Source organism: Chiloscyllium plagiosum, chromosome 17, assembly GCF_004010195.1.
Source record: "Chiloscyllium plagiosum isolate BGI_BamShark_2017 chromosome 17, ASM401019v2, whole genome shotgun sequence".
Classification (NCBI taxonomy): domain Eukaryota; kingdom Metazoa; phylum Chordata; class Chondrichthyes; order Orectolobiformes; family Hemiscylliidae; genus Chiloscyllium; species Chiloscyllium plagiosum.
Window position 1 is genome coordinate 15,453,472 of NC_057726.1, and position 21,754 is coordinate 15,475,225.

The 21,754-nt window shown below is 42.5% G+C and overlaps 1 protein-coding gene across 5 annotated transcripts in view; it reads right to left on the minus strand.

Moving 5' to 3' along the window:
• Positions 1-21,754, minus strand: part of LOC122558239 (CBY1-interacting BAR domain-containing protein 2-like) — a 63,243-nt gene that overhangs the window by 8,181 nt on the left and 33,308 nt on the right. For 4 of the 5 annotated variants that reach the window (XM_043706594.1, XM_043706592.1, XM_043706591.1 and 1 more), the window contains 4 exons: positions 17,796-17,900; positions 15,518-15,631; positions 1,496-1,594; positions 1,256-1,312 (listed from right to left, as the gene is read on the minus strand). In XM_043706594.1, coding sequence (XP_043562529.1) covers positions 1,256-1,312; positions 1,496-1,594; positions 15,518-15,631; positions 17,796-17,900 — 375 coding nt within the window. The remainder of the gene's footprint in view (positions 1-1,255; positions 1,313-1,495; positions 1,595-15,517; positions 15,632-17,795; positions 17,901-21,754) is intronic. The other variant, XM_043706593.1, reaches the window with a different exon arrangement.

The following is a 21,754-nucleotide window of genomic DNA, read 5'->3' on the forward strand; positions in this document are numbered from 1 at the left end:
TCCAAGGAAAAGACTTTGTCTATTTACCCTATCCATGCCCCTCATGATTTTATAAATCTCTATAAGGTCACCCCTCAGCCTCCGAGAAAACAACCCCAACCTATTTGCCTCTCCCTGTAGCTCAAATCTTCCAACCCTGGCAACATCCTTGTAAATCTTTTCTGAACCTTTTCAAATTTCACAACATCTTTCTGATAGGAAGGAGACCAGAATTGCACGCAATATTCCAAAGGTGGCCTAACCAATGTCCTGTACAGCCGCAACATGACCTCCCAACTCCTGTACTCAATACTCTGACCAATAAAGGAAAGCATACCAAACGCCTTCTTCACTATCCTAGCTACCTGCGACTCCACTTGCAAGGAGCTATGAACCTGCACTCCAAGGTCTCTTTGTTCAGTAACACTTCTTAGGACTTTACCATAAAGTGTATAAGTCCTGCTAAGATTTGTTTTCCCAAAATGTCGCACCTCGCATTTATTTAAATTAAACTCCATCTGCCACTTCTCAGCCCATTGGCCCATCTGATCAAGATCCTGATGTAATCTGAGGTAACTTTCTTTGCTGTCCACTGCACCTCCGATTTTAGTGTCATTTGCAAACCTACTAACTACATCAGTTATGCTCACATCCAAATCATTTATATAAATGGTGAAAAGTAGTTTAACCTATAAATAAGTTTTGTAACCTCCTTGTGTCCTCTTCAAAACCTAATTTCCAACCAATCATTTCGATGTCTACAATATTGGCAATCAAAACTGCTGACCCTCCATTTGAGTAATTTATGGAAATGATATATAATTGAAGTCCCAACACTGATTCCTGTGGCCTGCCAATCATTAACATCTTGCCAGTCTCAAAAAGACACACTTGCACATACTCTCTGCTCCCTATTAGCCAGCCAGTTTTCTAACCTAATTCCAACACCGTGAACTTTTATTTTCCACAATAACATCTGATGAGATAACTTATTAAATGTGTTCTGGAAATCTAAGTACAGTGCATCCACAGTTCCCCTTTCAACTGCCGTGCATGTTACTTCCTCAAAGAACTCTAATGGATTGGCAAAGCATAACACCCTTTTCACAAAACCATGATGACTCTGCCTGATTAACGTCAACATATCCAAGTGCCTGGCTATAACTTTTTAAATTAATTTAATAATCTATGAATTGACACTTGGTTCTTGTAATCTCTTGAGTTGGTTCTAATTGCCAGAGGAGACAAGAGAGAAATTTTTTAGAGTAATCTTTACCTTACTGCCACTGGACTTTCTTCTGTCTTTTCGCGCCTCTCTCAGGGGTTTACCTGGCTGCAGAAGGAAGAGAGTGAAATATGTGTTTAGTCCTGTTGTTTATGCTACTGTGGTTGTGGTAGGCTTTCTTGCCTGTGAATTTTGAATGTTTGACTGAGTCTCATTGGTTCCTTGCTATGCCTGAACAATAACATTCCATTTCCAGTTGATTAACTTGGAAGGAAAAGCAAAAATAGTTACCTGACTGGCTGGGGACTGTTCTAAAGTTGAGTTGCTATTGGATGAAGATGGCCGTGCATCATTCTCAAGTTCACTGATGGATACCTTCGACTTAAATGCCTGTGGAACAAAATTCAAATGCAACAGGTTAAAATGAAATGAAAGCTAAGAGCTAAGAGGGATGTTGTAGAAGATTGTAGAGCAGGATCAAGAGCAGAATGGCCTCCCTTTCTTCTTATCCTGACTAGTGAGCTTCTCATCTACTTGTAGGATTGAAGTATCTTTGGAAAAGGGGTGGGGAAGAAAAATCTGAAGCAACTCACACAGTGAGTACAGCCTCTTGGGTAACTGGAGTAAATGGGGTAATGGTGGGTTAATGGTAGTATCATTGGATTCGTAATCCAGAAGCTCAGGTTAATGCTCTGAGAATACTGGTTTAGTTCCCACCAATTAAATTTTAAAAAATGAAAAAAAAAGTTTTTAAGTTTTTTTACAAAATTACAAAACTAGTACAAAATAGTGTAACCACTTTACAATATAATAGCAATAACAATATAAATAAAGAAAACAAGCTACTAATCTACTATACAAACTACCAAAACACAAAAAGAGGATATATTAAAAAAAGAAAGCTCTATATATAAAGAAGAAACTACAGTACGGTAAATAACTAACAAAAAAGAGATAAATAAGCATTCAAAATCGAAGTAGACCAAGTCGTAACAAGATAGCTTAATTTACATTCAATAAAGTTACAACACTCAACGCATTCTCATCACAGCTCCCCATCAGTGGGAACAATAGTGCGTAGACCTGTATTTATACAGGATTCTTCCTCCCAGGAGTCCCTGAACCGACAGACATCCTCACGGCTCGACAAAGGCCCCAGATAATATGGGCAATATATCGACATCGATATAACTCAATAAGGGCCACCATGTTCTATAATACAATTCCATTTTCTGGTGCACCATATTCGTAAGGAAGGCCAGGGGAATATGTTCCATAATTATCTTATGCCAGTTCGAGAGTCATAGAACATTGAACATAGAACAGTACAGCACAGAACAGGCCCTTCAGCCCACGATGTTGTGCCGACCATTGATCCTCATGTGAGGTAAACCTAATGTGCGAACTCTCAAATTTCTGTGACCATATGCATGTCTAGCAGTCTCTTAAATATCCCCAATGACCTCGCTTCCACAACTGCTGCTGGCAATGCATTCCATGCTCTCACAACTCTCTGCATGAAGAACCCGCCTCTGACATCTCCTCTATACTTTCCGCCAAATAGTTTAAAACTATGACCCCTCGTGTTAACAATTTCTGCCCTGGGAAATAGTCTCTGGCTATCGACTCTATCTATGCCTCTCATTATCTTGTACACCTCAATTAGGTCCCCTCTCTTCCTTTTTTCCTGGGGGACTTTCCAATATCCAGCTCACTAATATGTTTTTCCTCGCACAAAAATAGAGGATAGTAAACAATTTTTTCCCATGCACATCCAGAGAGGGAAAATTAGGAAAATCCAAAAGGAGAGACACTGAATCCAGCCAAGATCTTTGCCAAGGCATTCGCTACACTGTCCCAGTACCTGCAGATCTTGTGGTATGTCCACAAACAATGAGTGTGAATAGTGACTTCTATTTTGTGCTTAGGGCACATTGGGGATGCTCCTATCTTAAACTTTGCAAGTCGTTCTGGTGCCATGTGGGCCCTATAAAGTATCTTCAACTGAATAGCTTGAATCCTATTATAGACAGAGATCTTCCTAGCATTTTCCCAGATGTCCTCCAACATCTCTGAGGAGATTTCCACCCCTAATTCTTGAGTCCAGATTTTATATAGTCGTTCCATGTCCTTTCACACATTATTACCGAGCAAGTGATAGAGAGTACTGACCGAGGGGGCACCCACTGACCGAAGCACTTTCCTCTCCATATCTGATTTATAAGGATTAACCATCAATGTGGTCTTTTTTTGTGACAAAGTCTCATACTTGAAAATATCAGAAGAGGACGTTGCTGGGTAACCTGAACTTCTGATGCAACTGTTCGAAGGACACCATGCCCTCCCCATCAAATAAATCCCCCAAGCAAGAGACTCCTCTGGACTCCTAAAATTTAAAACCAGTGTCTATCAAACCTGGCTGAAATCCCAACATTCCCACTATAGGAGTGAAGGGGGAGGTTTTTTGTAAATTATCCTCACTCTGTCGCATCATCCTCCAAGCTTTGACTGTTTTTAGGACAATTGGGCTTTTACAATCTGTGATGAGATCTGTGACAGTTCTCATCTTGTCCATAAGCAACAGGTTGATGATGGGGGTATTTTGCCTGGGAAGCCTCGATGTCCAACCAAATTGATTGTGGATCATGAGAGGCCCAATCAGCCACATATGATAGCAAAGAGCTCAGTTGGTACTTCCTAAAGTCTGGGAAATCTAGCCCCCCCCCCCTTTCTCCCCCCCCCCCTTTCTTGTGAGAGCTGCAATTTATCTAATTTGAAAAGGGACTGTCTATGATGCCAAATAAAGGATCCGAGCCAAGCATAAAGCCAACGCAGTGCCTGTCTCAGCAATACCAAAGGAAGCATTCTCATGGGGTATAATAGACGAGGGAGAACATTCATCTTGACCAGAACTATTCTTCCCAACCAGGATATCAGAAGATCTTCCCAACACCGAAGATCCTGCCTTATTTTCTCTAATAACTGCACATAGTTAGCTTTATATAGCTGATCAAAAGCCGGGGTGATAAAGATACTTAAAGACAGAAAACCTCCCTGTGACCACCGAAAGGGGAAACGAGTTCCATCCCCAAAGTTGGATATGCTGATAAGACCCTTCCACCGGCATGGCTTCTGATTTCATAAAATTAATTTTGTACCCGGAAAACACACCAAATAAATTAACCACTTGTATTAAGCGGGGCACAGATGTCAATGAATCAGTTAAGAAAAGAAGGACGTTATCCGCATAAAGAGTAATTTTATGCTTGCCTGATCCTACCTCCGGAGCTGTTATGCTGAGGTCTGTCTGAAAGGCCAGTGGTTCGATCACTGGTGTGAATAATAGTGGCAAAAGAGGGCAACCTCTTGTTGGTTGGTGGCAACCTCTGCCAACACCAAAACTATCTGATTTCATACCATTAGTAAGTACCACTGCTTTCTAGTCACTATATCGCACTGCGACCCATTTGGTAAAAACCTCTCCAAGGCCAAACCGTTCCATAATATAAAAAAGGTATGGCCATTCCACCCAATCAAATGTTTTCTCTGCATCTAGGGAAATGATCAAGTCCGGTATTGCTCTTTGCTGGCATATTTGCACCATATTTAGTAGACCTACGACCCTTAACAAACCCTGTCTGGTCCTCTTTTATGATAAATGGCAATACCCTCTCCAGTCTTAATGCCAGCACTTTTGACAGGATTTTAAAGTCTACATTCAGTAAGGATATAGGCCTATACGAAGTACAGTCTTCAGGGGTTTTCCCTTTCTTGAGAATGAGACAGGTATTTGCTTCTCTCAAAGAGGACAGGAGATTACCCTGACTGAATGAATAGTTGTACATGTCCAGAAGCGGTCCAGCCAGTTAATCTATAAACTCTTTATAGAACTCATTTGGAATCCATCTGGCCTGGGCGCTTTACCACTCTGGAGCAGCCTCACCGCCCCCTGCATTTCCTGAGTTGTCAAGGGGGCACTCAAAAAGGACACCTGCTCCGAGGTTACACCTGACAGGTCCAAGTTCTTAAAAAAGGACTCCATCTCCCTCATTTTATCCTCACAGTCCTCCAACTGATACAGCTCAAAATAGAATTTTCAAAATACTGCATTGATCTTTTTAGGATCACAAGTCAAAGTGCCAGCATTCTCTCTAATAGATGTAATAGACTGGGGAGCCTTCTTCTTTCTGGCAAGGTATGCTAGATACCTGCCTGGTTTATCACCGTGCTCAAATATCCCCTGCTTCGCAAATACTCTCTACTCTTTGCTGTTTGAGTATGTGCAGCATTCAAAGTAGCCCTGAGTGCTGTAATCCGCAGTAATTTGGTTATGGACGGCTTGTCAACATACGCTGACTCAGCTGCCTTCAGGCGAGCCTTGAGCAGACATTGTTGTTCTCCCCTCTGTCGTTTCTGGGTCGCAGAATACAAGAGAATCAAGCCCCGTGCATAGGCCTTGGCAGTCTCCCACATCACCAATGGGTTGCTGGCCATACCTAAGATAATATCCCAGAAAGCTTTAAATTCCTGTGAAAAGTAATCTATAAACTTACTATCTTTCAGTAGAAGAGGGTCCATATGCCAGTGCCGGGAATCCATCTCATCACCACCAGCCTTAACCTCCATATACACTGTCGCATGGTCAGAAACACCTATATTCCCTATTTTGCAGGACAGTGCTGAGTTCAAAAAGGTCGAAGGGACAAAAAACATTTCAATTCTGGTATGGCACTTATGTGGGTTAGAATAAAAGGTAAAATCTCTACCCTCAGGGTGAAAACATCTCCACACATCTACCAGTCCCAACTCCCTGTTCAAATCCACCAACTGCCTGGATTGCAGAGATATACCTGCAGAGCCCCTAGGCATCCTGTCCACATCAGGATCAAGATACGGTTGAAATCTCCCCCTATAATTGTGTGATGCCCCCCCCAAGGACCATCAATCTGGACAGCGCATCCATTACGAATATAAAAGGATGTGCCGGAGGGCAATATACATTCAGGATCCCGTACTCCTCACCATGTACTAGAGCTTTAAGTATTATAAACCGCCTGGACTCATCCTTTATTTGGCTTAACATTCGAAATGAAAGATTCTTCCTGATGAGAATGGCCACACTTTTCGAGTTAAAAGATGAGAAAACACCTGGCCAAATCCTTCCTGTTGCTCCTTGTCAGTTAGATGTTTGTCCTGTAATAGGGCTACATCGACCTTCTCTCTTTTAAGACTTAACAGTATCTTTTTCCTTTTAATTGGTGGATGACTCCCTTTAACATTCCAGGTGCACCACTTAAACGAGTGCCTAGATTAGATTACTTACTGTGTGGAAACAGGCCCTTCGGCCCAACAAGCCCACACCGACCCGCCAAAGCTCAGCCCACCCAGACCCATTCCCCTACATTTACCCCTTCACCTACCACTATGGGCAATTTAGCATAGCCAATCCACCGAGCCTGCACATTTTTGGATTGTGGGAGGAAACCGGAGCACCCAGAGGAAACCCACACAGACACTGGGAGAATGTGCAAACTCCACACAGAGAGTCACCTGAGGCGGGAATTGAACCCGGGTCTCTAGCGCTGTGAGGCAGCAGTGCTAACCACTGTGCCTAGCCGTGATCATCCAAGAGAGTCCGAGCTCCCCCCAGGAGGAAGAACCCCACTCATAGATAACTGAGTAAAGACCGTAAACAATTCACATAGATTTAAAAATACAACCTTTAAAACTACTAAATCAAAACTGCTAAAAACTACTCCTAAGAAGTAACAACATAAAACATAACTAAAAGGAGACTTTCCCCCTTATCCACCGGGGGCACTCCGACCATCCAATACTCCCACCATGACTCCCACCATGACTCCTTCCACTGTGGCCATGCCCTTGCCCCAGACATCACAAAGGAAAATAAACAAATACCAATATCTTATAACAAGGAAGTTAAAGGTGGGCACCCAACCCATCCCTTCCATATGACTCCCACCATGACTCCTTCCACTGGGGCCATGCCCTTGCCCCAGACATCACAAAGGAAAATAAACAAATACCAATATCTTATAATAAGGAAGTTAGAGGTGGGCACCCAACCCATCCCTTCCATACTACTACCCTAGGCATTCTTGGCAAAGCAGCAACATGAGATAAAATATATAAAATTATAATCCCGACATATATTGAAGGAAAAATCACAAACACCCCCCAACAACCAGGTAAAGCAAGCAGATTACAAATAAAAATTTAAAAAAGGAAGAAAACAAAAGGGAGGTGGAAGGGGCGGGGGGGGGGAAGGGGGTAAAATAGAATAATTGTCCATATAATTCAGGCTATTCAGTCTATTTTAGAACGTCCAAAAATTCTTTTGCCTTTTCCAGCGATCCAAAGTGAAACGTTGACACTCCATGGCTGAAGCACAGTGTTGCCGGATATCTCATGGAGTACTGAATATTCAGATCCCTCAGACGCTTCTTTACATCATCAAAAGCTTCCTCTTGCAGATCATGACCGGGGAGAAGTCCTGAAAGAGCATTATTCTTGACCCCTTGTAAACCATAGCCTGGGGACCCTTCCCCAGTGCTCGAGGAGCTTCCAGCATAATTTATTTGTCTCTATAATGCTGGAGTCGCACTAAGACCAGGCAGGGACGTTGGTCCGATCTGGGACTGCGCACTGCGACCCAGTGGGCCCGCTCGACCCGCACTGGCCTATCTCAGACTCCAGTCTCAGCAGTTGGGGGAGCCATTGCTCCAGGAAGTTAACAAGCTGGCATTCTTCATCCTGTTTGGGAAGGCCCTGCAACCGGATATTTTTCCATCGACCTCGATGTTTAAGGTCTTGACCTGCTCCTCCAAGGCCCATACTCGACGGTCCAGGGCCTGGACTTGGCTTGGGGAACATTTGGCCGTGGTCTTGGAAGCCGAAGTCCATTGCTCCGCCCCACCGACACACTGCCCGAGAGACTGGAGGTCCAGATCATACGTTTGCAGCATGACTGAGATCGAGCAACAGTATGTGATGGGTGGCAGTTATAGGAAGGGGGGAAAGTCTCAGATACAGTCAAATAGATGGGGTAACTCCAGGAAAGGTAAGAGAGGTAGGCAGCTAGTGCAGGAACCTTCTGTGGCTATATCCATTTCAAACAAGTATGCTGTTTTGGAAAATGTAGGGGGTGATGGATTCTCAGGGGAACGTAGCACAAACAGCCAACTTTCTGGTATTGAGACTGGCTCTAATGCAACGAGGGGTACGTCGGGTTCTAAGAGATAAATTGTGTTAGGGGACTCTCCAGTCCGAGGTATAGACAGACGTTTCTGTGGCCAGCAGCGAAAAATCAGAATGGTGTGTTGCTTTCCTGGAGCCAGGATCAAGGATGTCTCAGAGGGTGAGCAGAATGTTCTCACGGGGTAGAGGGGCCAGCAACAGGTCATTGTTCACATTGGAACCAATGACACAGGAAGGGAAAAGGTTGAGATTCTGAAGGGAGAAAACAGAGAGCTAGGCAGAAATTTAAAAAGGAGGTTCTCAAGGGTAGTAACATCTGGATTACTCCCAAGGCTATGAGCTAGTGAGGGCAGGAATAGGAGGATAGAGCAGATGAATGCATGACTGAGGAGCTGGTGTATGGGAGAAGGATTCACATTTTTGAATCATTGGAATCTCTTTTGGGGTAGAAGTGACCTGTACAAGAAGGACGGATTGCACCTAAATTGGAAGGGGACTAATATACTGGTAGGGAGATTTGCGAGAGCTGCTTGGGAGGATTTAAACTAGTAAGGTGAGGGGTGGGACCCAGGGAGATAGTGAGGAAAGAGAGCGATCTGAGACTGGCACGGTTGAGAACAGAAGCAAGTCAAACAGTCAGGTCAGGCCGGGACAAGGTAGCACTAATGAATTAAACTGTATTTAATTCAATGCAATGGGCCTAACAGGGAAGGCAGATGAATTTAGGGAATGGTTTTAGATTATATTAGATTAGATTACTTACAGTGTGGAAACAGGCCCTTCGGCCCAACAAGTCCACACCGCCCCGCCGAAGCGCAACCCACCCATACATTTACCCCTTACCTAACACAACAGGCAATTTAGCATGGCCAATTCACCTGACCTGCACATCTTTGGACTGTGGGAGAAACCGGAGCACCCGGAGGAAACCCACGCAGACACGGGGAGAACATGCAAACTCCACACAGTCAGTCGCCTGAGGCAGGAATTGAACCCAGGTCTCTGGTATTGTGAGGCAGCAGTGCTAACCACCGTGCCACCGTGCTGCCCACGGTTGGGAACATGGGACTGGGATATCATAGCAATTACGGAAACATGGCTCAGGGATAGGCAGAACTGGCAGTTTAATGTTCCAGGATACAAATGCTACAGGAAGGATAGAAAGGGAGGCAAGGGGGGGTGACATTTTTGATAAGGAATAGCATTACAGCTGTACTGAGGGAGTTATGATTTGGAGATGCTGGTGTTGGACTGGGGTGTACAAAGTTTAAAATCACACAACACCAGGTTAAAGTCCAACAAGTTTCATTGGAAGCACACTAGCTTTCAAAGCGTCACTCCGAAAGCTAGTGTGCTTCCAATTAAACCTGTTGGACTATAACCTGGTGTTGTGTGATTTTTAATTTTGTACTGAGGGAGGATATTCCCGGAAATACATCCAGGGAGGTTATTTGGGTGGAACTGAGAAATAAGAAAGGGATGAACACCTTATTGGGATCGTATTATAGACCCCCTAATAGTCAGAGGGAAATTCAGAAAACTTTTAAGGAGATCTCAGCTATCTGTAAGAATAATAGGGTGGTTATGGTAGGGGATTTTAACTTTGCAAACATAGACTGGGACTGCCATAGTGGTAAGGTTTAGATGGAGAGGAATTTGTTAAGTGTGTACAAGACAATTTCTGATTCAATATGTGGATGTACCTATGAGAGAAGGTGCAAAGCTTGACCTACTCTTGGGAAATAAGGCAGGGCAGGTGACTAAGGTGTCAGTGGGGGAGCACTTTGGGGGCCAGCAACCATAATTCCATTAGATTTAAAATAATGATGGAAAAGGATAGACCAGATCCAAAAGTTGAAGTTCTAAAAGGCCAATTTTGACGGTATTAGGCAAGAACTTTCAAAAGCTGATTGAACGCAGATGTTCGCAGGTAAAGGGACGGCTGTAAAATGGGAAGCCTTCAGAAACGAAACAACGAGAATCCAGAGAAAGTATATTCCTGTTAGGGTGAAAGAAAAGACTAATAAGTATAGGGAATGCTGGATGACTAAAGAAATTGAGGGTTTGGTTAAGAAAAAGAAGGAAGCATATGTAAGGTATTGACAGGATAGATTGAGTGAATCCTGAGAAGAGTATAAAGGCAGTAGGATTATACTTAAAAGGGAAATCAGGAGAGCAAAAAGGGGACTTGAGATAGCTTTGGGAAATAGAATTAAGGAGAATCCAAAGGATTTTTACAAATACATTAAGGACAAAAGGGTAACTAGGAGAGAATAGGACCCCTCAGAGATCAGCAAGGCGGCCTTTGTGTGGTACCGCAGAAAATGGGGGAGATACTAAACGAGCATTTTTCATCAGTATTTCACGTGGAAAAGGATATGGTAGATATAGAAAGTAGGGAAATAGATGGTGATACATTGCAACATGTCCATATTTCAGAGAAGGAAGTGCTGGGTGTCTTGAAACGCATAAATGTGGATAAGTCCTCAGGACCTGATCAGGTGTACTCTAGAACTCAGTGAGAAGCTAGGGAAGTGATTGCTGGGCCTCTTGCTGAGATATTTGTATCAGCTATAGTCACAAGTGAGGTCCCGGAAGACTGGAGGTTGGCTAACATAGTCCCACTCTTTAAGAAGGGTAGTAAGGACAAGCCAGGGAACAATAGACCGGTGACCCTGACCTCAGGTCGGCACGTTGTTGGAAGGAATCCTGAGGGACAGGATGTACATGTATTTGGAAAGGCAAGGACTGATTAGGGATAATCAACATGGCTTTGTGCGTCGGAAATCATGTCTCACAAACTTGATTGAGTTTTTTGAAGGAGTAACAAAGAGGATTGATGAGGGCAGAGCGGTAGATGTGATCTGTATGGACTTCAGTAAGGCTTTCGACAAGGTTCCCCATGGGAGACTGATTAGCAAGGTTAGATCTCATGGAATACGTGGCTCAGTCGTTAGAGCTGCTGCCTCACAGCACCAGGATCCCAGGTTCGAATCCAGCCTCGGATGACTATCTGTGTGGAGTTTCCACATTCTCCCCGTGTCTGTGTGGGTTTCCTCCCACAGTCCAAAGATGTGCAGATCAGGTGAATTGCCTAGAGAGTGTTGCTGAACAAAGAGACCTTGGAGTGCAAGTTCATTGCTCCTTGAAAGTAGAGTCGCAGGTAGATAGGATAGCGAAGAAGGCATTTGGTATGTTTTTTTTATTGGTCAGAGTATTGAGTACAGGAATTGGGAGGTCATGTTGGGGCTGTACAGGACATTGGTTAGGCCACTGTTGGAATATTGCAATTCTGGTCTCCTTTCTATCGGAAAGAGGTTGTGATACTTGAAAGGGTTCAGAAAAGATTTACAAGGACGTTGCCAGGGTTGGAGGATTTGAGCTATAAGAAGAGGCTGAACAGGCTGGGGCTGTTTTCCCTGGAGCATCAGAGGTTGAGGGGTCACCTTATGTGGTTTACAAAATTATGGATAGGATAAATAGACAAAGTCTTTTCCCTGGGGTGGGGGAGTCCAGAACTAGAGGGCATAGGTTTAGGGTGAGAGGGGAAAGATAAGGGGCAAGAGGGTGGTACGTGTATGGAATGAGCTGCCAGAGGATGTGGTGGAGGCTGGTACAATTGCAACATTTAAAAGACATTTGGATGGGTATATGAATAGGAAGGGTTTGGAGGGATATGGGCCAGGTGCTAGCAGGTGGGATTAGATTGGGTTGGGATATCTGGTCGGCATGGATGGGTTGGACTGAAGGCTCTGTTTCCATGCTGTACATCTCTATGACTCTATAACTCTATGACTCCCACCTTGCTCGGGTCTCCTCCATCGATGCATCAATCCTCTCTCAGAGTTTTACAAACTCTGAGACCTAGCTTGCCTCTGGAGATAAGTCCCCTGGGGCGGCTGCAGATGCATCTGTTGCTGCAGGGGGGTGTGGGGGGGCGTCCCTGTGTGTTGTGGGTTCTGTGCTCCTTTGCCTTTAGTCATGTTAGAGTGTGCCAAGCTACTCAAGTTAGGTGGAAAATGGCTATAGCAGCCAGGAAAAAACTATTTTTAGCTACTTAAGAGGTGAAGTGAGGGTAGGTGCCTCATTTTGTCTGGGTTCTGGGCAGAGCTCAGCAAACCGGACCTACTGGGTCAGCGCCATCTTGAATCGCCCAAGTTCAAACAATTAATCAATTACTGAAAGCGAAAACCAGTCTCATAATGGTGGCCATGAAATCATCAATTGCTTGAGCAAGATTTATAACGCAAAGATCCTTCAAGGGAAGAAGTCTAACTTAGATAGAATTCCAGACCACACAGGAAAGTGGCTCGCTTTTAGCTGTTCAATAAACAGTGGACAAAGGGCAATGAGGAATGGGGAGAAAATGCTGGCCTTGTCAGAGGCGCCCACAATCCCATGAAAAAAATCCAAAATAGATCAATGCAGACCTCCCCACCCACCCCCAGCACCACCTCCCCCCTCCCCTCCACGCCCCACCCCCCTAATATTTGCCGAAAGGTTGAATGGAAACAAACAGTGGTTAATGTTTGGGCTAAATAATGAGAGGATGGAAGAACTCCCAGCTGTGAATGTGAATTCCTGGAATTCCACAGTTTGTAAGTTGCCTGAAATCCTGTCTCCGATGTTTACATTGGCACTGCTTCATGGAACACTCTCATCAGTGATGCTGTGAGAGTGGTCTAGGAGAAAAGTGGTTGTAGGCTGAGGTTTATAAATGATCTGGATGGAGGTTTTGTGGCACAATTTAGAAATTTGAAGGTAACACGAAGCATTGATTTAGGCTGGTCTTGATGTGTAGGGAGGAAGACTTCATGACTGGCAAATTGTGTTTCGTTTGGAATGATGCAGTATTATGCACATTGCCATTGTAAATGTTCAACATTTAGGGAAAAAAAATCACAAAATCCTGAGAAATATAAAGATTTATGTGTGTCCTAATTTATAAATCTCTAAAAGTAAATGGCATGAATTGATAGTGTGAACGATGATGAATGTGCCCATAATAATATTAATTATAAAACTACAATTACTTTTTCCTTGTCCAAGATCTTGGCTTCATGTGAAACACATGTTTAGTTTTTGATATGTCACAAGGTAAATAATATTAAAACTTTGGAAAGGGAGAAAACTGATTCGCAGGAAAAGAAATCCTTATTAGCAAGTTAGGCTAAAAAAGTTGGGAGATGAAAATGTGTTGCTGGAAAAGCACAGCAGGTCAGGCAGCATCCAAGGAGCAGGAGAATCGACATTTCGGGCATGAGCCCTTCTTCAGGAATCCGCAGCAGGTCAGGCAGCATCCAAGGAACAGGAGAATCGACGTTTCAGGCATGAGCGCTTTTCCAGCAACACATTTTCAGCTCTGATCTCCAGCATCTGCAGTCCTCACTTTCTCCTAAAAGAGTTGGGACTCTACATTTCAGTGAAGTGTAGATTTACAACTGTTCTGACTGAAGCTTAGGAGATAATGAAGGGAATAGATGGTGTTTCAGTTTGTATTAATTAAATGCTCTATTTAAAAGCTCTCGAGGTTGGTCTCCCACATTCTACACTATATGGACGTGAGGTGATCTAACACTCTGCTGCTCACGAGTTAGTGCCATTCTGCTATCACCTGCCCCATGCAGATTGATCAATATTACCTCACATTCAAGCAACATCTTAATTTTAAAGTTCTCATTTCTGTTTTCAAATCTATCCATCGCCTTAGAGTGCCCATTTCTGAAATCATCTCCTATTTCAGAACCCTGTTCTCCTTCTATTCTGGCTTTTTGTGCATCTCCAAATTTAACTGCAGCTGTACTTCCTGTTCCTCGGATGCTGCCTGACCTGCTGTGCTTTTCCAGCAACACTCTAATCTTGACTGTATTTTGAGTTGCCTAGGCCCCGACCTCTGGAATTCAGTCTCCGTCCCTCTACAATCCTCAACCTTACTTTCATGCTTTAAGAAATTCCTTAAAACCCAACTCTTTGACCAAGAGTTTGATTATCTTACCTAAAATCTCCTTATAAAGCTTGATAAAGCTCCTGCAAAATGTGTTGGGACATTTTATCATTTATAAATGCTATTATAAATATAGCTTGTTATTGGAAATAGGTTAGGGACAACCAATGGTCACAATTTTCAGGTGTCCATGCTAGGTATAGGGTGGATTTTGGGAGGAGGATCGTTTCACTGTGTATATTGGACCAGAGGAACAGAGAGCTGGTTGGAACAGCCAACACAGTAAATTCCTAGAAGCAAGAGCTAGACTAATTTCTTGCCTCTTACAAATGGGATATGCTATGAGGAATTCATGATCTGTGTGATCTCCTGGACTAGTTGTGATCAACGTGGCAAAGAAGGAATCAATCAGAGAAAAATTCCTTGGATTATTTCCATCCAATTGTGTTTATAACTGCTTTATTCTTGCTTCTCTCACAGAAAAGAAGCAGAGGCAGTGGAGTCTATTTATTGTGAAGGTATCAGTAGTTTTTGAAGGGATAGATCTGATAGACCAGGGAGCTTTGTGTTCATCATTGTCCATATAAGACGTGACTAAAGATCTCAATGCTTATCTCTCAATGTTTTTAGAAGTCTCTAAATCTTTTGCAGAATTTGTCTTTTGTCATGGGAAAAAAATTCTTTGTAATGAGAAGTACATCTGTTTAGATTAAATGTCAAATGCTTTCCAGTATGATGTTCCAAGCTTCACAAGCACTATGTAACAATAGAGCAATAATTCATTTTCACAGGGTAGTGCTCATCAGTCATAGAGTCATAGAGATGTACAGCATGGAAACAGACCCTTCGATCCAACCCGTCCATGCCGACCAGATATCCCAACCACAGAGCATTGTGGTGTGAGGAAAATAAGACAAAGTGATGGACTCTGTTTCAATTTTTGCTGTTCAAACGACAGTCACCTAGAATATTATCTTGTCTTATCCCCCAATTATTCTAGCTTCTGCAATGCCGTTCTTTGTGTGGTTTTGGCTTTCATCTAGATGTTTCATTTGTTGAAAAAAAAGTATTTTTGCTTCTAGTTTATCCTAGTCAAGATTTCTGTGAATCTGCTTTACTAGGAACTGAATTCAAGCTAAGTCCATTCATACCTTCAGATCCTTCTCTTCATCAAAGTTGTTCAGGTATTGAAAAGCATTTGTGTACACCTCAAGGGCCTTGGCATGAAATATCATCTCGATGGTCACAAAGTTTGAGAAAATAGCCTGTCAACAAAATGAAAGAAAATGGTCCAACTTGTACAAAGTGAATTATAACATAGTGAACAGGCCCAATAATGTCTCTTCTTCCTCAGGCAGCAGAGGAACTTTGGCATGACAGCAAACACCCTTGCCAACTTTTATAGGTGCGCCATCGAGAGCATTCTGTCTGGATGTATCACGACCTGGTATGGCAACTGTACCATTCAAGATCGGAGACGGTTAAAAAGGGGTGAATTCGGCCCGGACAATCACAAAGGCCAACCTCCCATTTATAGAATCCATCTACCAGGCCCGCTGCCAAGGAAAGGCCGCCAGTATGCTTAAAGATCGGTGGCTCAGTGATTAGCACTGCTGCCTCACAGCACCAGGGTCCCAGGTTTGATTCCAGCCTCCGGTGACTGTGTGGAGTTTGCACGTTCTCTCCGTGTCTGCGTGAGTTTCCTCCGGATGCTCCGGTTTCCTCCCACAGTCCAAAGATGTGCAGGTCAGGTGAATTGGCCATGCTAAATTGCCCATATTGTTAGGTGCATTAGTCAAACGGGAAATGGGTCTGGGTGGGTTACTCTTCGGAGGGTCGGTGTGGACTGGTTGGACCAAAGGGCCTGTTTCCACACTGTAGGGAATCTAATCTAATCTAATCTCATCCTGGCAATGTTTTTCTACAACCTCTACCATCGGTGGAAAGGTTCAGAAGCCTGAACACACTCACCAGCTGATTTTGTAATAGTTTCTACCCTACTGTTGTTGGAATATTGAATGGACTCACAAACTCTTAATATTCGCCTGTACCTGTGTTTTACTTTCACCGCTGTTTACCTATTATTTAATATCTATACTACTTAACTATGTGATCTGCCTGTATTGCCCGCAAGACAAAGCTTTTCACTGTGCCTCGGTACACGTGACAATAAATTCAATTCATTCATTCATTTCTAGATGACTGCTCAGATACTCTCTGGTGCTGTCACAAGACTCCTGTTCTGATGGTGCACTGGAATCCCTTTGAGAATTGAAGGAGCTGGCACTGCTCCTACAGGCAAACCTATGTGCAGGGTCAACACCAGTTAAGCACCATTAACATTAAGATTGAAAAGAGAGCTGGTAATTTAGCAAAGACCGAAATATCACAGAATGAAGGGCAACTGAGGGAGGAAAGAGGTTTTCTGGTTTGAGATTGTCATAGGGATTGGATTCAAGTAACAGCCTTGATGCAGGAGTAGGCTATTCAGGCAGTCGTGAGTGCCCCACTATTCAGTACTATCATTGTTGATTGAATACTTTAATGCTTTTAACTCACCTCCACCCTATAACCCTGCGGGCCACTGATAATCAGAAATCTATCAACCTCTACTTTAAATATACTCAAAGACCAAGCTTCATCAGCCCTCTGTGACCAGAACACCATGAGACATAGAAGCAGTAGTAGGCCATTCAGCCCATCAAGTCTGCTCTGCCATTCAATGATGTTATGGCTGATCTGATCATTCTCAACTCCACTTCCCCGCCTTTTCCCGAATAGCCCTTGATTTCCTTACTGATTAAAATCTGTCTATCTCAATCTTGAATACATTAAACAACCCAGCCTTAACAGCACTCTGTGGTAAAGAATTATACAGATTCATTATCCTTTGAAAAAAAGAAATTCCTCCTCATCTCTGTCTTAAATGTACGACGCCTTATTCTGAAATTATGCCCGCTGGTCCTAGAGTCACCCACAGGGGGAAATGATCTTTCCAACTTTACCCTCTCAAGTCCTCTGTGAATTTTATATGTTACAATAAATGGCATGTGTTGAAGAATTCTAAAGTTAACGACTGTCTGAATGAAAAGATTTTTCCTATCTTGAATCTAAACTGCGTTCCCCTTATTTTTAAATTGTGCCCTCTGATTCTGGACTCCCCAGTCAGGGCAAACAACATACCTGCATCTACCCTGTCTATCTCTATTGTAGGTTTCAATGAGATCACCTATCATCCCTCCAAACTCTGGAGTTTGCCCAACCTTTGTTCATAGGCTGTCCTGCCATTCCAGGAAAAGGTCTGGTGACCTTTAGTTGCACTTTCACTTTGTGAAAGGCTTTGGATGTAAGAATAATCTGAGGCAAGGAATAGTCTGAAAGGAAGTTAGGAAATTGAACCGTTATTAATGAATAATCAAATCTTCATACCTTAATGTCCTTCAGTTTTTGCTGCTGAAATTTGAGAATGATCTCCTCAAGCTGATGTGTGGTGTGATTGACATCAACTGAAGCCTTCTGCACATTGGCTTCAGCCTAAGGAAGGAAACCAATGTTCACGTTCAGAAAGCCATGTTAACATGGAGCAAGCAAACAACCCTGTGCAGATTCACTTTGGCAAGAAGTGTACACAGCACTCCGAGGGACGATACTCAAAAGGAAGCACATCTTATACTGAAATTAAATCAGCTAAACTTTACATTTCTTAAAAGCATTTTTTTTCAAATAATTGTGCATCTAGGGTACAGTCTGTCTTCTATTATGTGCTGAAACTGGATCGTGTACTGTCTCTGAAGCTATTTCCAATAAAATGCACCATGAAATAGAAAGGTATGTGAAGGAGAAATGAGCCTGAGGGCAATGTTGCTAATTTTTTGTTAATGGTCACAAGTAAAACCTTTGTTTCCTCAAGACTCATATTCAAGAAAGCTGCTCCATGGAAAACCCAACCTCTATTCGCAGTTACAGCTCTGGGCAATACAATCAGTCAACGTGGAATAAAAATGTACCTGCATTATTATGCAATATTTTGAGTCTTTAATTTTGCTTAAACCCTTACTTTGGACATTATGAAAGATGTTTGAGAGATTGCGTAAGCTAACCATTGTGTTTCTGCAATCTCTCAAACATCTTTCATAATGTCCAAAGAGATAAACTCACTCTGCTTAACAAAATAGCACTTCAAACATGAAGAAAGCACACCACTGAATCCCTCAGAGGGTTAAAAGATGTAACACAGTCTTTTTCATGAATCTTCAATGGAAATGCTTGCCCAACAAATTAAATTTCATGGATAGGCCTAAGACTCTGTGGTGGGAGATGCTCTATGTCTTAGCAAAAATGGCACTGGAGACCTAAATGTAGCAGTTCCATTTCTGAGCTTGGTCCCTACTATTTTCACATGGTGGGAGGGGTAAAGGCAGCAAATTATCGTTTGCATATCTGTGATTCACACAGAGGCAATGATACAAGTTACAGGTCAGCTGCTATCAGTGAGATCTGATCTTCACTAGTGGGAAATCCAGAACATGACTTGTGTATTTTATACCTATTAGGAGAATTTTTAAACTTAGTGGAAGTCTTTGGTGCAGTATGGTATCCTGCCAAAGTATCCTTTGGGGTTGTTAAAACTAGACATGATGTGCATGAAAAGTGGAAAAACCTATTGGAGCTGAGTTGTAAAGATTATTGACAAAGGGAGCTATTAATAGACTGTCAAGCTGTCAATGTCTTTAAATTCCTTGTCCATTAAATATTTGAAAAGAAAACAGTAATGCTAAAGATGAAGGTGGCTACTAATGTGATGCATTGGTTGGTAGCTTGATAATTACAGGATTTGGTAATTACAGGGATTAGTGCAGAATGATTGGTTTCACAATCAATCGTTGTCACCCTGGGCTTCCTGTCAATTCACAGTTTGATTAACAGTTCCAAGTACTCATAAAATCTTTGACTATAAATACAAGTGTTCAAATGCTTGTTTATTATATGGGAGTAATGGAGTTTATTTTTAATAGAATTTTTATCAATGACAGCGTACTTTTTAATACTGAGTTCCTCAATAGACGCTGAAAAACTCTATTTAATCTCTTAAATCCTGATGTCTGCTTATGGATGGGCTGGCATTGAGGGTGTCAAAGTGGTTTTTGTGGTGATGCTGGTTGCCATGGGTTGGCGTGAGCTGCTATCATTTGGCAACATAGCTGTAGGGAACTGGAGTAAGCATGGGATGATATGAATAATATAAAGGGCCACTCAGAGAGGGGGTATGGGGTTCATATGGTGTCATGGGTTGGCATCATTTGGGCATGAGAAGTTTATGGCAACATGAAGGGTTGAGCATTTAGGCAGGAGGGCTTTATTCTGCTTTATTTGTTTATCATAGCTTCGACAGAGTGCCAGAGCAGCAACGTTTTAGTCAGACTGCCCCTGTACCCAGCTGGCCTAATGAGTGCCTCTGAACTTGATCCAGGCAATGGCTACATCTCATATTTTCCCCTGCTGTCACACAAAAATCTCAACTTACTTTTTCTTGGAAGTCATGAACTGTCCCAACCCTGTTCTCCAGATGTGGGAGTGAAAATAGAAGCCAGTGTACCCATTCCAAATCTAATCTTAAGAATGGATTATCTGGCCGTGGTCTTATTGCTGTTTGTGGCCTTGCTGTGTACAAATTGGCTGCAGCCTTCAGTACAAATATCTAATTCTTGGTTCATGTTATTCAGAATATATTTTCAGTTTTAAGATGAGAAGAGAGAGAGAGCTATAAAGCAACAGGTTTTACTTAACTGGAGGCATGATGGCTACTCTCCCTGCAAAGAAATGTAGTCTGGAGAGAGAGTTCTGGTTTTAGGCAGTAACCAACTTTAAAGTATTCAGGAAACCCTGAAAAGCTATAAACTTATTTATATTATCAGATTAAAAAATAATTAGCACATGGAAGATAATTAATCTAAAGGTCAGCCCAGAGCAGGCTACATCTTCATGTATGTGGGTGGAGTTAGGAAGGATTTTTGATTTCAATTTAATCTATGCACTTGCTGATATTTTTGGTTGCAATTTGGACTTGATGTAGCTTGCAGCTCAACGAGAGAAGTAACAGCCAGCTATACCTGTGCTGTAAGCAGAGTAAAACCCTCACATCTCAGGGGGGATGTCAGGGGTAGGTTCTTTACCCAGAGAGTGGTGGGGGCATGGAATGCGCTGCCTGTGGAAGTGGCAGAGTCAGAATCATCGGTGACCTTTAAGCACAACATCGTGGGCCGAAGGGCCTGTTCTGTGCTGTATTGTTCTATGTTCTATGTTCTATCTTCATTGAGCATGCGGAATGTGAATGAGGTTTACTCTCAGATTGAATCCTGTGAGGGCACAGAATCTGAAAACTTATCTAGGTTGAAGCTAGTAGGAGAAGCCATCAAATTAAAAAAAAAGTCACAAGTAGATTCACTTGGAAATATTGGAATAGTAACCAATGGACTAAAGCATCCACAGTCAAGAGAGGGCAAATGAAGGTTGTATCTTTGACAATTGCTGGAGTTGTGGAAAATTCTCCAGAAGACTGCAGGGTGGCCCTTATGGAAGTGAGTGACCTTGAGTTTGATGTGTCTGAGAAGAGAATTCTTGGAGGAGGCAGAAAGTAAACCTGAGGTGCATAACATGCATAATTCTAAAGTTAAAAATCACACACCACCTGGTTATAGGCCAACAGGTTTAATTGGAAGCACTAGCTTTCGGAGCGCTGCTCCTTCATCAGGTGGTTGTGGAGTACACAATTGCAAGAAACAGAATTTATAGCAAAGTTTACAGTGTGATGTATCTGAAATTATAATTAAAAAATACCTTGATTGTTAAGTCTCTCATCTGTTAGAATGACCATGTTAGTTTCACCTCTTTCATATGTAAATCGCAAAACATTTTTTTAAAAGTTACATTCTCAAGTGAGAATGTGGTTCTCACTTGAGAAAAATGAATTTGCGACTGGTGTGTGACTTTTAACTTTGTACACCCCAGTCCAACACCAGTGTCTCCATATCATAATTCTAAAACATCTTGTTAAGTTAATCGTGATTGTTTTGTTTAATACAACAAATATTGTTTCATTAACAAAAAGTGAAATTTTGAGGTGGAGTTCTGTTGGTTAGATCAAAGTATTTGATATATTTTTAAGTGTTTACATTCTCTAACAGGATTGTAATAACTTTTCATACATTACAATGGTGACTATAATTCAAAACTATGCTTATTGGCTGTGACATCCTTTGAGGAGAAAGTGAGGTCTGCAGATGCTGGAGATCAGAGATGGAAATGTGTTGCTGGAAAAGCACAGCAGGTCAGGCAGCATCTAGGGAACAGGAGAATCGACGTTTCGGGCATTAGCCCTTCTTCAGGAA